General features: G+C 35.4%; 1 protein-coding gene across 4 annotated transcripts in view; it reads left to right on the top strand.

The window, feature by feature from the left end:
- PDCD10 (programmed cell death 10) overlaps nt 1-14,896 on the top strand; it is a 56,662-nt gene that overhangs the window by 4,678 nt on the left and 37,088 nt on the right. For 3 of the 4 annotated variants that reach the window (XM_054481484.2, XM_054481482.2, XM_054481483.2), the window contains exons 2-3: nt 5,057-5,129; nt 10,227-10,438. In XM_054481484.2, coding sequence (XP_054337459.1) covers nt 10,343-10,438 — 96 coding nt within the window. In that variant the 5' untranslated portion in view covers nt 5,057-5,129; nt 10,227-10,342. The remainder of the gene's footprint in view (nt 1-5,056; nt 5,130-10,226; nt 10,439-14,896) is intronic. The other variant, XM_054481481.2, reaches the window with a different exon arrangement.

Genomic DNA, 14,896 nt, shown 5'->3' with positions numbered 1-14,896 from the left:
CTTTAAAATTTGGTAATACTATCCATTTTATTATTAAAAACAAGTCTTTGCTAAATCCTAAACTTACTTTTTAAAAAGTCAGTGTTGATGTTACTTGAATCTTGGATAAAATTTTCATATTTACCTAGCATAACCAGTATGTGGAGGATAAAACTGAAGTACTGCTTTTTATATGTTGTTGGACAGTAAAGGTCATTATGATAGGTGTTACTAAGGATTTTAAGCCACTTACATGATAAGTAATTTTTTCCATAATCTGTAAAAGTGATTTAGAAGTTAAATGTCACTGTTATCTATGTTATTGCATTTGAAATATTATAGTAAGCTGCAGTGTTAGAGGGTTATGCTTTAGGGACACACACACACACACGATGCAAAAAATGAAAGCACATTTATTATAGCAATTAGAAATAATTTATGTGCTGAAAGATAAACACTGGTTTGGTGGTTCATTTTTGTCTATATGAAGACGGAAATTTCAATTTTGTCATTTAAGCTACAAAATTTAAATGTGTCTTAAGTGTATTATATTACACTTATTTTTCAAGCTCACCCTTACATTATTGGTTATGTATAACCATTTTTAAAATCACCCAAAAGTGATCTTATGCTGTTCAGTTTCATTCTTATACAGTTGATAGAATCAAGGTTGCCTATAGGGTTAAAAGAAAAAGAAAAGAATTTTATTAACAAGCTTATGAATTATTGGGTAACAGCAGTGGAGCATGTTAAGTGGTAGTCACTAACATATACTCAGGCCAGTCACTTGGGAATAAGTTTACCAGAGGTTAGTCTAAATAATGATTTTTTGATTCATTTACTTATTCAATGCATATTAATTGTGAAATTGCCTTAAACCTTCGTTGGAATGAACTGGAACCTAATATAATAGCTAGCATTTATTGAGTATTAAGTAAGTTCCAGGTCTCATGCTAAGCATTTTACAGGATCTCTTATAATCCTTACGACAACCCTTCGAGGTAGAGGCACTATTATCTCCAATTTTTAAATGAGGAAACTAAAGTACAGAGAGGTTAAGGAACTTGCCTGCGGTTGCAGGAAAAATTGCTTGGAATTAGGATTTGAATCCAGGCTGGCTGACTCAAGAGACCATGTTTTTCATCATTATAGTAAAAATGATGTTAGTGATTGAACTGCATTGGAGAGAGAAATTAGCATTAAGAGTTGTGGTTACAGAGCAGTTATGTCTTAAATGCTAAGGTCAGTGTGGCAGGCAGAAATTACTTAATATTCAAACTTTTAAAAAAACCTATTAGGAAATACACGTTGTAGACTAACAACTTCAACACAGCCAGTTTTTTTCTAGCATTGGAGTAGATTTCTTTTGAGTACCAGGTGAAGTGTTTGACTTGTTATGCAGAGACCGTATTGAAAAAAGAAATATATATATTATAATACAAGAGTCACAATCAGTGTGGCAAGCTACTCTTTGTGAGAGCTCACTGTGGCTCTCAGTCTGGTGTGGGGAGTGGCAGATCCATGTTTCTTATCTGTCTCATTGTGGGACTTTTGCATAGGGAATGGAATTATCACATACTCCAGTAGTTATTTTTAATGAAGTTTTTTTTTGTTTGTTTTCTTCAAACAAATGTTCACCATGTCTGTTGAACTTGCATAGGGTAGGAGTATCATGTGAAGCAGGTACACTCCCTGGAGTGTTAATGCCAAGGGGCAGTGTGACATGTTACTGTATTTCTTTACTGTCTCTCTTCCCTGCAAGACTACATACCCTCAAAGGGTATGTGCTGTTCGACTTTTCATCACCATATCTCCAACTAACACTGTTGCTGACTTAGACTGACTATGCAGAATACTGTGTTGGATACTAGGAAATAGAGAAATGGATACAACTTCTCTTTAGGGAGTTTATACTTTAGTAGCTACAAGGGGAAAGGGTTGAAAGACCATTGTATGGACATTTAGTCTTTCTAATATAGTAAGTACTTCCATGTGCATCAGTTCATTTTACAATTTTAGGTTACAGCTGATAGAAAAATAAATGATTGTTTCTCTAACTGCCATCTGGTCCCTGGCACTGAAATGGGTCTCCCTGTCTTATTCAGTCATTCTCTCTTACTTCAAGATAGACTGGAATTCAACTGAGATTGAAGTTATGGAATGACAAAACCCTAAGATGTTACACACCGGCTGCCTCCTCAGACTTATATAAGGTTACTACAACAGAAGCCAGTTGGGAATGTTAAATGAGTCAGACCTGGCCTCTAGACAGCAACTGCACCCTATACGAGTTTAGATTGTTGCTAGGCTTTTTTTCATTTAATTCCAAAGCATTTGGAATCCTTTTTTTTTTTTTTTAATTGAGAACTACACATCTTTCTCTATGTCTTTATCCATATTAAAATCGGTATTTATGCAGTACTGTCAAAATTTGAGAGATTTCCAAGGTTCTACCTTATTTTTGGTATGCTTCCTTACAAAATAAATCACACTTTTGCGAAGTGAAGGTTACAGGAGGAACAGTAGATGCAGTAAAAACAGATACTATCCTGGCCCTAATTTCTTCTTGTAAGCAATAGTATTTGTATTTGAGATCAATTGGGAGCTAAAGGTAAAGTTAAATGGCATCGTCAAGATAGAACCTTGGCCTCATTAGCACCTAATGTTAAATAAGGCAGAGGCTATTTATTGTCTGGGGCTAATAGTTTCTATCAACATTTGAGTGCCCTGTGGCAGTGTTTTTGGTGCAAAGAAATTGTGTAAAGTAATGAAAGTACCTGTTGCATGTTTTAGAAGATCTTAAGCCATTAGGAGTCATTAAGTTAAATTCTAGGTATCTAAGATTATAAGTGATACAAAGCAAGTAGCTCTGATCCAGGGTGGTACAGATTCCTTTAATTGTACCTTTAAGCAGAGAGGACATAAGAACACTCTGAGGAATTTAGTTGAATTTCTAAGGGATTTTAAAGGAAAGCTTTAATTAACATCGTATTGGAGAAACTAAGACAAGGAATAATACTAATAAAAAGGAAAATAGACATGTACCTCAATTAAACACCAAACAACTATTCAACTAGGCATTATTCATGAACCATTAGGTTGAGAACTTTATGGGCAAAAGATGAACATATTCAAGGGGACAGATTTGTTTCCTGTCTTCCAACAAGTGTTTTTATTTAAATTTTACTCAGATCAGAATTTACCAAAAATTTAGACACAGGAAAAAAAAAATGAGGATTGTCACAACTAAAGAGATGTATGTTTTTCCCCCTGAACAAGTTGCTTTGAAATATCGTAGGAGCCAATTGTTACTATTTTGTTAACTGTTTCCATTTCCTATCAGCTAGTTCAGAGGTAATGAGCTCTTTGATTTTGTTGTCAACTTTTGATTATCTTGTACAGATTATAACCTTTTATGAATTATCTCAAGGGCTTTGATCACATCTTGATTTCAGTCTGCAACCCAGCCTGCTACCCAGCCTGCTTCTGGGCCATGGTTTCCTTTGTTAAGTTTATCTATGTACATTTAGAAAAAGTAATTTTAACATTGGCTTGGCAAAAGTTTTAAAATGCACCTGGTGGCCAAATTCTTTTATGTAAGCCAAAACTAAGTTTATTTATGCATCCATTTTGGCAAATGGGAGATTAAAGGTTTTGAAAATATGCTATGTAGGTGGCCTTTATGACATTGTGATATCAGTGTTTGACTCTCATTGTGTATGTTATGCAGGGGCAGGACTAGGGTGAGGCAAGAGATGTGCCTAGGGTACAAACTTTGAAGAAGCACTAACTCTCCAAGTCATGCAAATCAGAGCAAAATTTTGTGTTCTAGGCATCTGGTTTGCCTCACCCTAGTTGCAGTTGATTCCATGTCAGGTTCCTAGAATTTTGGCTAAAATATTAATAACAATATGAATAGAATGGTTATTATGTGTTAGCCACTGTAGTAAGTATTTTATATGCATTTAGTACTCTTAATCTGGGGAAGTGAGTACTTCAGTATTTCTGTTTCTCACTAGTTTAGAAATAGAGATTTACAAAACTGAAATGATAGCATCCAGCTGAGCAAAAATTCAAACTGAGGTTTTTTTCCTTCCAATCTGAGCACTATCTCCTGCTGTATACTGTCTATCTATGTGTAGAAAAAGTTACTTCTTACCCATTTTATAAATTTCTGTATTAAGAACAGTACTCTGGCCGGGCACCGTGGCTCACGCCTGTAATCCCAGCACTTTGAGAGGCTGAGGCGGGTGGATCACCTGAGGTCAGGAGTTTGAAACCAAACTGACCAACATGGTGAAACCCCCATCTCTACTAAAAATACAAAATAGCCAGGCGTGGTGGCAGGCGCCTATAATCCCAGCTACTCGGGAGGCTGAGGAAGGAGAATCGCTTGAACCTGGGCGGAGGTACGCCACTTCACTCCAGCCTGGGCGACAGAGTGAAACTCTGTCTCAAAAAAAAAAAAGAAACAGTACTCTACAAAATATGTAAGTGCATACACTTGACATGATGCAGTTAATTTTTAAGGTGAGTTGGAAGTCTCAGCAGCACCAAGTTGAAGATCCACAAGCTTGTGCTGCTAAGTACCCTAGAGTTGTCAGATATATTAAAGAAGAAACCAGAGGATAGAGAGGTGAAATGACTTGTTCAGAGACAAAGATAATTTATAAATGGCAGGACCAGAATTTGAGCCCATGCTTTGAGATTTTAAATGCTTATGCTTTTTCCCTGTATCTTTCTGCACAAATTGTCCATTTAATATTTTTAAAGCATATATATATATAAACAATACAATGGTAAAGTGCTATATACACTTACCATTAACAAGAGATTGCTTCTAGATGTCCCTAAGTGTAAAATTCTGTAAGTACTAAACTGACAGTAGTGTATGTTCACAGAGGTTAGGTTCCACTTAACTTTATTAAGAAAACTGGAAATGGAAGACATTGAATTATAGAAGATGTAATTTGCAAGTCAAGGAGAGAGATGTAGGTATATCCTTAAGACATCAAGCTCATTTTACTCTAAGTAGGATCACTGACTTACCCTATTCCTCTGCCTCCCTTTTTCCTAGCTTTGTCCTCTAAATCTTGGTCTCTTGTTTGGAAGTGACTAACAGCATTTTGGCCTGAGAAAGCCCTAAAAAGGTACGTAAACTGTGTCAGCAATTGTTAACCCCGCCCAGCTTTGTTAAATGGCCAGACTGCGATCTATACAGTCTTTGTATAAATCCATTTTCTCTAAGAGTTTGATGAGCGGTTTTTTTTTTTTTTTTTTGAGACAGTGTCGCTCTGTTGCCCAGGCTGGAGTGCAGTGGCACAATCTCGGCTCACTGCAACCTCCGCCTTCCAGGTCCAAGCAATTCCCTTGCCTCAGCCTCCTGAGTAGCTGGGACTACAGAAGCCCACCACCGCATCTGGCTAATTTATGTATTTTTAGTAGAGATGGTGTTTCACCATATTAGCCAGGCTGGTCTTGAACTCCTGACCTCAAGTGATCCACCTGCCTTGGCCTTCCAAAGTGCTGGGGTTACAGGCATGAGCCACCGTGCCCAGCCGATGAGTATGATTCTGTATGTTATATTATAGAGAGAAAGCAAGGAATTGTCAGTTAATTGAAACCCTGGGTTAACCAACTCTTGGGGAGGACCTCCTTAACTAGAATTTGTAAATAATTTTTAATGATATGATGTTTAAAGAAAAATTTGTCTTAAAAAAATTCCTATTAGATTACTTTGGAAAGTATAGCTGATAACAATAATGAAGTCTTATTATCACTGAATTTTGCTTCCAGTGATAATGTGTCTGGGTCCAGGCTTTGTTAATAGAATTAATTTGATTTTTGTGTTTGTTTTTATTTTGCTAGGCATGCTATTTTAAAAGTATTAGCAAGACTGATTCAATTTATAAATTGCCCATCTCAACTCATGAATTTGGTCATTCAGCAAACATTAAGTGTCTGTTATATGCCTGCTATGCTGACTCTAATGTCCCTATTGGGAAGAAGAAACACACTTATAAATGGGAACATAAACACAGGATTCTGCTCACTGCTAGAATGAACACACTTCTCTTAACTGACTGTTCATGCACATTTTGTTGGAGATCCAGCATACATCATTCAATCAATCTTTCCCTTTTTAGAGAGAGAAATTGTAGGAATTATAAGAATTTAGGGCCAAGAGGGCTGAGTACTGGATTTTACTAGAGAGAAAAACAAGACAAAAAGACCTGCCTGCCTACAAACGTTTTAAGTGTAGAATTACTTAAAAAGCTGTTTTTCTAACCAAGAAGTGCCCATACCAGTACCAAGAGCTTATGTTGGTCCACTCCTTTCATTTGATAGTAAATAGCTTTGGCTCTAGACTTATCCCAAGTCCCAGATGGAGTAAAGTAAGGCAGTTTCAGGAAATACTGATTCTGAGCCCTGAGATATACCCATGTGTAGCTCTTTAAATGGTTAGGCAGGGCAGAAACACCAAAGATTTAAGACTTTGGTGTAGAATGGCGAATACCTGTGTTTTTGGGCTTCTTACTCTAAGCAAGTGATAATTATCTTCAGCTCAGGAAGATGTTTAAAGCTGATTATCTTCTGTTAAAAATTAGCAGTGCTATTTTGAATATTCAAGAAAATGAGGGATAAATTATAAATGAGAAGATTGTTTATACTGTATGTTGATATCCCGATATCACAATGGGTGTTTTTGAAGAAAAGTGTGTTTAAAAGTATGCCTTTTGTCTAGGTTCTTATCAACATTTCTTGTTCTTGGTTTTTATTCTGTGGATGCTAACAGTACACAAAGCTTACTTTGAACTGAAAATTTCCCTGCAAAGCAGCACATTTGAAATGTGAGACGTAAAGTTCTTACTATGTTGTCATCATACCAACATTAAATTTTTATTATGTATTTAATTATTAGCTAGATGTTGTGACCAGGAGCAAGTCACTACACCCTTTTTGTACTTCGGTTTCTGCTGTAGGTAGTGGAATGGATGAAATAACTTTTTAAGGCCATTTCAGATGTGGGATTTGTAGTCAGTGATCTTCAGTTTTCTGTATGTGCATAATCAGCACCTACTCCAGAAAATAGTGTACCTTTAAAGGGCTGAAATTTTGTTAATGTGCTACCCAGCTGCCGGGACTTGGTCACACTCATCCTAAAAGGAAGGCACCTTGTCAAAGGGGGCCTCAGACCTCACTCAGCTCAGCCAACCCTTGCTGTTTCCATAGCAGGCTCTTTGTTGCATGGGGTAATTGCAGGTTGTCCCTTGAACTATTTCAAATGAAGAAGCATGTGGAAGGAATGACAAAGGCATATTTTAACTTGAAGTTGAAATTGACAGTAATTCAATATTTAAAAAGCCGTATTGGAATTGTTGATTTTTAATCTCATGTAAATGCTACTGAAACTGTGAGTGGCTCCAGTTGTTAATGTGTGTTATAAAAAGTTCAGTTTTAAATTGATTCTTTGGAGCATTTTTCATAAGAACAGTATAAAAGATGGCATGTATGCCGCAGGCCAGCCACTTATGTAGCCCATGATGTTGCCAAAATACTGTTCTTTTTGTTGACAAATAAGTACTGTAAAGTTAGTTTTAGAGAAGAGACTATTAAACACGAGTTTTAAAAATATTAAATGCCAGTATTTACAAAAGGTAAAAATTAAGTATTTGAGTAGGTTTATAGGGGGTAGATAGGTAGAGATGTCAGCAGTAATTCTGAAAGTGACTCTGGCTACTTACCTTATCCCTTTACCTCTGGCAGCCTGTACATCTGCAGTTACATGCGTATGTGTTCAAAAGAGTGAAACACAAAAGTAATTCCATTGTGCTTACTTTTCTCATAAGTATTTCACCTCCTTTATACCGAGATTCTTGAAAACTTACCAGCTCACTCTCTTAGCCCCTGCAGGGATTTCTCACCCCAGTATATAAGTACTCTGCTCTTTGAAGGTTACCGCTTTAACCTCATCAAGAAATCAAATAATTTTTTAAAAGTTACTTTCCATACTCAGTAGCATTTAAAACTTTTGGCTACCTTCTTCTTGAAACTTGTTTCGTGATGCTGGTTTTCTCCAGTTCTCCCATAGCGATATAGCAGCCTAACTTCTCCCTTTTGTGCGCATCACAGTTGTACGTTTTCTGACTTTCCTTTTATAAAACACGTTTTATGGGGTCAGAGACTGTCTTGTCTTGTTCACTGCTCTATATTTAATACCGTGCCTCTTTGTGACCAATGAAATATTTATTAAATAATTTTTTTTCTGTCACACAATGAGAGAGCTCTTCAAGGTCTGTTCTTGGTTTTGTTTTGCCATTTCTTACTTGATTTTTCATTGATGATACCATGCCTTCTGCTGCTGTCTATATTCTGCATTCATTCTGCCCTTTTCATTTTAACTGATACCACTGCATTTTAGCCATCCTCCTTTTCCCCAGGTTTTTTTTATTATGAAGTTTTCCCAATTTATTTTGAAGTGGAAAAGCAGATTACGAAGTGACTTAAGTAGTTAAATAGGAAGAGCAGGGCCACAATTGGTATTTATCTACTTCTTTTTGCTTATTATTTTGGTCTTGTTTATTTCTGACATAGGTATACTAAGTCTCTTAAGTTTTCCTTGTCATCATTCTTCCTCCATTCTCTCCATCATGCTGTGACCAAAGTCATCTACTTAAATAAGTTACATAATCAGGGAATGGTATTCTTTTTCCCCATAGAACGAAATTCAGGAATTCGCCTTTTGCTCTTTTTGTTCTGTCAAGTCATGGAGTAGGTTTCAGGTGAGAAACAGGAAAACTCTTTGATGTTTAGAACTGTCAGAAATGGGACTAAACAGTTTCCGTAGGTGTTGAGTTCCCTTTCACTGGTAGCGATATGGTGGAATACTAAGCAGCTTTCCAATGGAACAGGTTATTGGAGCTTTTTGAAGCGTCACTGCAGGCCTTTGATTGTATCTTTCAATCTCGTTAGGTCTTACACATTCTGGCACAGATAAATTTTTAATGATTAGGAACTGCATTTCATACCTAGCGGTGTGTGTTAAACATACTCTAAACATGTTTAGTGAATAATAAATTCTGGGTACTTTTCTTGAGTAGATGAGGTGGGGTTCTTTATTTCCACTTCAAATTTGGTTTTAGTATGTGAGAATATAAGATCTGTATTCAGAGTCCTGGGATCAAGTCTTGGGTCTCTACCTGTGTGATCTTGGGCAAGTTATTTATTATCTCTGAGCCTGCTTTACACTTGTAAAATTAGAATTGCAGTTTTTTAAAGCAGGTTATTATAGGACTAAATGCATGTGCAAAATGTTTTATACTATGAAAATGCTTTACAAGTAGTAGAAATTAATCCAAAAAATGGCTTTTTGTTTAATATAGGTATGTCACTACTGTTATTCACTTTATGATTAGGATCATCTTTTTTAACCATAGTAAAGGAAATATAGTTGTATTCTCTTTAAAAACTAACATATTTCCTTAACACCTCAAGACAAAATTTCTTTTATTGTTGAATTCTTGATTTTAATCCCAAACTACCAGCCTCTCTGGGTTTTTCTTCTTTCTCAGTTTTTGTGTCAGATTTGGACAACAATTTCTGTAGTTCTTCTAAATACCAAAAAGTATCACTGGCACAATTAACTAGCAAGTATTTTACCAAGTGGATCACATTTGGTAGCGTTTTTTTCAATTTTATGTTTGTCTGACTTATTTGGTGCTTGTTATGTTTGTGTTATTTTCAGGTGACAAAATCAATAAACAAGTAGCAAAAAGGTTTTAATAAAAATGTTAAAACACCCTAGTTCTTTCTTCTTTATTGGTTCTTCAGTTTGGTTTTCTGCACACACTTACACATCATGCATTTCCTGATTATAATTTTATATTATGTATAAATATTATAAGTATGTGTCTTATTCATATGTTCTCTTAGATTGTATATGGTGGCATGACATAAATCATTATTCCATGGTGCTTCATAGAGAACTCTCTGAGTTCAGGTTAAGCAGCGTCTTAAATCACTGCTTTGTGAGGTAGTACCTAACCAAGGACTTTAGGAAAGGGCAGTTGTTGAGTCTTTGGAGGAAAAGGTAAGTTTCTTGCCAACTAGGTTTGCTTTCACAAGTAGAATATATTAAAAAATAGCTTTTCATAAGATAGGAACTCTAATTTGGAAAGGAAAATTATTGGTATTTGTCATTTCCCCTTAATATAGTAAGTCTCTGTTCTTTCTTCCCCTTTCACCAGATCAGTGTGTTTTTTGTGTCCAATTCTTTTATCACCAAAAAAGAGAAGAAATATTGCAGTGAATGAAGATTCCTCTGCATTTTAGCACTGCTTTTTCAACTGTAGTTGGCTTTTGAATGAGGATGACAATGGAAGAGATGAAGAATGAAGCTGAGACCACATCCATGGTTTCTATGCCCCTCTATGCAGTCATGTATCCTGTGTTTAATGAGGTGAGTTGGGTAAACATGTTCTTGCATGAACTCTGCAATTCTTTAATGCCTGCTTTATTTATTCATCTGCTTGTTTTTTTTGTATAACAAATACTAGCATGAATGAACTCTTATCAGTGTGTTAGGCATTGTATCAGGGCAAAAAATAGTGAAAACAAAGCCAAACAGATATGCCTCTTCCCTCTAGAGATTATGCTATAATGGGAAAAAGACATTTAATAAAAGAACACAAATAATTATATGAATGAACAACGGTGATGAAGTACTATGAAGTTTAAAAGCAGAGTATGTTAGGAAAGAAAATATGTGGGACCTACTCTAGGGGTCAGGACAGGCCTCACTCAAGAAGAGACATATATCCTAAGACCTGAAAGAGATCTAAAAGAGATAAATAGAGTTAATTGAAGAGTTGGAGATAAGTCCATTCTAGGTAGCCAGAATAGCAGGCACAAAGATCTTAATCAGATATTGTCAGTGGTGACAAAACTTTTTAAACCAATATTTGGAAGATATCATTGCTTTGTATCTGGAGAAGATGTAGTTGCTTTTTAATTTGAAGAATTGTCTTAGACTTAATGTTGATATATTTTGGGGTTTTCTTTTAAATTAATATTAACATGCTAAGGTATGTAGAGAATTCTGGAGCTGAAATTTTCTTAGAGACTATTTAATTCCTTTTCTATAATGGGGAACTAAGGCCCTGATATGTGAAATTATTTTCCTAAAATTACCTATAAAAAATCAAATCAAGATCTCCAGACTTCAAATTCAATGGCTTCAGCCTTTTAAAATTTAATAATTTTTTGCTATTTTATTAATCTAATTTGCCTTTAGTACCATTAACCTTATTGTTACTGTTATAGTCCATATGCTCTCACCATTTCCAATGAATTTTCATCTCTCTTTGTAAAATACTTTCATTAAAGTAAGATTCTGCATTTCAAAACCATTTTTTTCCACATTATTGGGTTTGATTACAGTTGTTGTATTCTATAATCTTAAGTCTTAGGGGCAGTAGAGAGTGATCCATTTACACTCATTGCCATGAAAGCCACAGATTTAGTTGCCAATGCAGTCAACATTTTAAATTTTCAAACGCTGTCTCTCGAGTAATGTTAGGTTTAACAACCATAGAAGAATGGACAAAATGGTGGCTTGGATAAAAATTTATTTCTCTGTCACATAAAAGATTCTGAAGGTAAGTGGTCCAGGGCTAGTATTATTATGACTCAGTATGAGAAACTCAGGTTCTTATCTTCTGCTCTGTCTTCTAGTGTTTGCCTTCCATTATCAATCAAGGTCACCTCAGCATACAGGATAGCTGCTGAAGAGCCACCCGTCACATCCTAAGTTGTTGCCTGGAAGGGGAAAAAGTGGGGCAGAGAGTGGGGTCCTGCATCTAGCTGAGTTTGCTTCCTTAAAGTAGCCTTTTTGAAAGGCCTACACAAGACTTCCACTTAATTTTTTTGTCAAGAACTTAATTCTAATGACCAAACCTAGCCACAAAGGGGTTGAGAAATTTAGGAGTGTTGTTATCAAGGAAGAAGCATCTTTTGAAAAACCTCCTGATATACTGCCACCATGGTAGCATTGGAGACGCTTTTTAGGTCTGGTTATGTCCCTCTGGCAGCTGTAGCCAACACCAGTAATTAATTTCACCATTTTTGTTGTGATACTTTCCCATTCATTTCAAGGAGCTATTGTTAGAAGCAAGTGGCTTCAGTTCTGTTTAGTAAATACTTACTGAATGCCAGCCATTTGTTTGCTGAATGCTTCTGTTAGGGTCTAGAAGTGTGAAAAAGGCTGCATGCATGTTCTTAAGAATCTATTCGGAAACACAGATATTTAAGCAAGTAAAATTTTAAATTATTCTTGCCCTAGAAATTTGATAAGGAGACAGATCCTATAAGCTAGTGAGTAACCTATCTTGGTAACAATTTAGTTTGACCTTCTCAGTTACTCTAGGAACTATTATCACAATTCCACCCAGAGATACTCTCTCTTTTCATGTCTATATTCTGAGTTGATAAGTTATTGGGCAAAGTTGTTTGGAAGAATTTTCTGTATTTATCTGGTATTTTGAGCCTTTACTTGAATGGAGGGAAATTTACATTGCATTATCTTCAGTTTAATCCTCTAGTGAATGAAGAGAAATTAGAAAAGGTTTTTGTTCTAACAATTTGAGTGGTCTTTTTCCTGCATAATTCTCAAATTGAATTTACTGATCAAACATTAACAGCGTGGTGTCAAGCTTTTAAAAAAATTATTTCTGTCATGTATTCAAAAGCATGTTCAGAAGTATAGGGTTTTAGAAATAGGGATGGTACTTATTAGGGTTTCCTCTTTGATATAGAGATGAAATCTAGGGCTTGAATTGGGAGTGGAGTAAAATAATTGTTCCTTCAAATATGAGGTGTTTGGTTAAAAAAGAATGAAATACTAGGATTATTATTTGGTGTTTGTTTGTTAACATAACATATAAATAAGATACCTAATCAGTTACACGTTAGTGTTTAACTGTAATTTACCTATGAAATTCTCTATATATCTAATAGGGAAATTATATTTTAGTTTGGCTTTTTCTGTGCTGTGCAGATTTAAAGATGAAAGTGGTTGTCAAATTAATCTGCAAAATTGTACCATAGTAAGGATGACTGTTTTACTCTGAAGCTAAATGATTCGCTAAATCTTGTCTACAGTGTATTTTAAGAGTTAAAATGATTACTCCTTCTCACCTTAACATTAGATCCATGATAGCTACAATGGTAGTCTAGTAATCATCTTTTAAAGGATTTCTAGCTAGTAGGACATGTTTACACCTGGGGAAATTTTAGTACTGTTACTACAGCTTGCAAGCCAAAGTTATTTATGGCATTCTGGAAGCTCGATGTTTGCTAGACTTAATAAAGCTATGCCAGGACAGCTGAGAAGAAGTAGGCTTCTTGTTTAATCAGCTGCTGCGGAGTTCAGAGTCCAAGTTTATTGCATGTGTTGTAAATGTACTGTGAAATAGGTCCCCTGATTACATTATGGAATAATGGATTTCTGGAAACCTCATTTCATGTCATATCAGGTTCTCACATAACTATTACTTTGTAGTGATTCTTTGTATATCGGGGAGGAGAGAATGGTGATTCAATTCTTGATTCCAGGAAAAAATAAGTCTTGTGTTTTCTTTTCCTAAGACCATTTAGAGGAATTGTTTTCTCAAGCAATGTATGTTATGTTTTGAAAAATAAACAGTTTTGCAACTAAATGTGAATTTTAGGTCACCAAAGGTTTATATGTTTGTTTACTAATAAATTACACAAAAGTATGCTTCTGTGTAAGTAATTAATATGTTTCCATTCAGAAGCATCTGAATCAGCTATTTCTGCCAATTATTGGCAGATATGGAACTCTTAATTTTTCCTAGTTAGCAAATGAAACCTGGAATACCTCTCCAACATTACCTACATACTTTTTTTAAGAAGATAAAATCTTATTTTTATTATTTTTAAATTTTTTAAAAATTTTTGTGGGTACATAGTAGGTGTATGTATTTATGGAGTACGTGAGATACTTTGAAACAGGCATGCAATGCATAATACTCACATCATGGTAAATGGGTTATCCATCCCCTCAAGTATTTATCCTTTATATAACAAACCATCCAATTACACTCTTTTAGTTATTTTAAAATGTACAATTTAGTGTTGACTATTGTAACCCTGTTGTGCTATCAATAGTAGGTCTTATTCATTATTCCTATTTTTTAGTACCTATTAACCATCCTCACTTCCCCTCCACCCCCACTATCCTCCTCAGCCTCTGGTAACCATCCATCTCTCTATCTCCATGAGTTCAGTTTTATTTTCTAGCTTCCGCAAATAAATGAGAACCTTTGAAGTTTGTCTGTCTGTACCTGGCTTATTTCACTTGACATAATGACCTTGGTTCCATCCGTATTGTTGCACATGACAGGATCTCATTCTTTTTATGGCCGAATAGTTCTCCATTGTGTATGTGTACCACATTTTATCTGTTCATCTGTTGATGGACACTTAGGTTGCTTCAAAATCTTAGCTGCTGTGAACAGTGCTGCAGCAAACATGAAGTGTAGAAATCTCTTCTACATACTGATTTTCCTTCTTTTGGATATATACCCAGCATTGGGATTGCTGGTAGCAGAGGATCATATAGTACCTCTGTTTTTAGTTTTTTGAGGAACCTCCAAACTGTTCTCCATAGTGGTTGTACTAATTTACATTCCAGCCAACACTGTACCAGGGTTTTCCTTTCTCCATATCCTTACCAGCATTTGTTATTCCTTGTCTTTTGGTTAAAAGCCATTTTAATTGGGATGAGGTGATATCTCATTGTAGTTTTGATTTTCATTTCTCTGATGTTTTGTGATGTTGAGCAACTTTTCATATGCATGTTTGTCATTTGTATGTCTTCTTTTGAGGAATGTCTACT

This window comes from Pongo pygmaeus, chromosome 2 (assembly GCF_028885625.2).
Source record: "Pongo pygmaeus isolate AG05252 chromosome 2, NHGRI_mPonPyg2-v2.0_pri, whole genome shotgun sequence".
Taxonomy (NCBI): Eukaryota; Metazoa; Chordata; class Mammalia; order Primates; family Hominidae; genus Pongo; species Pongo pygmaeus.
Note: the sequence above shows the minus strand (reverse complement) of the source record. Positions and strands in the feature narration are given on the sequence as shown.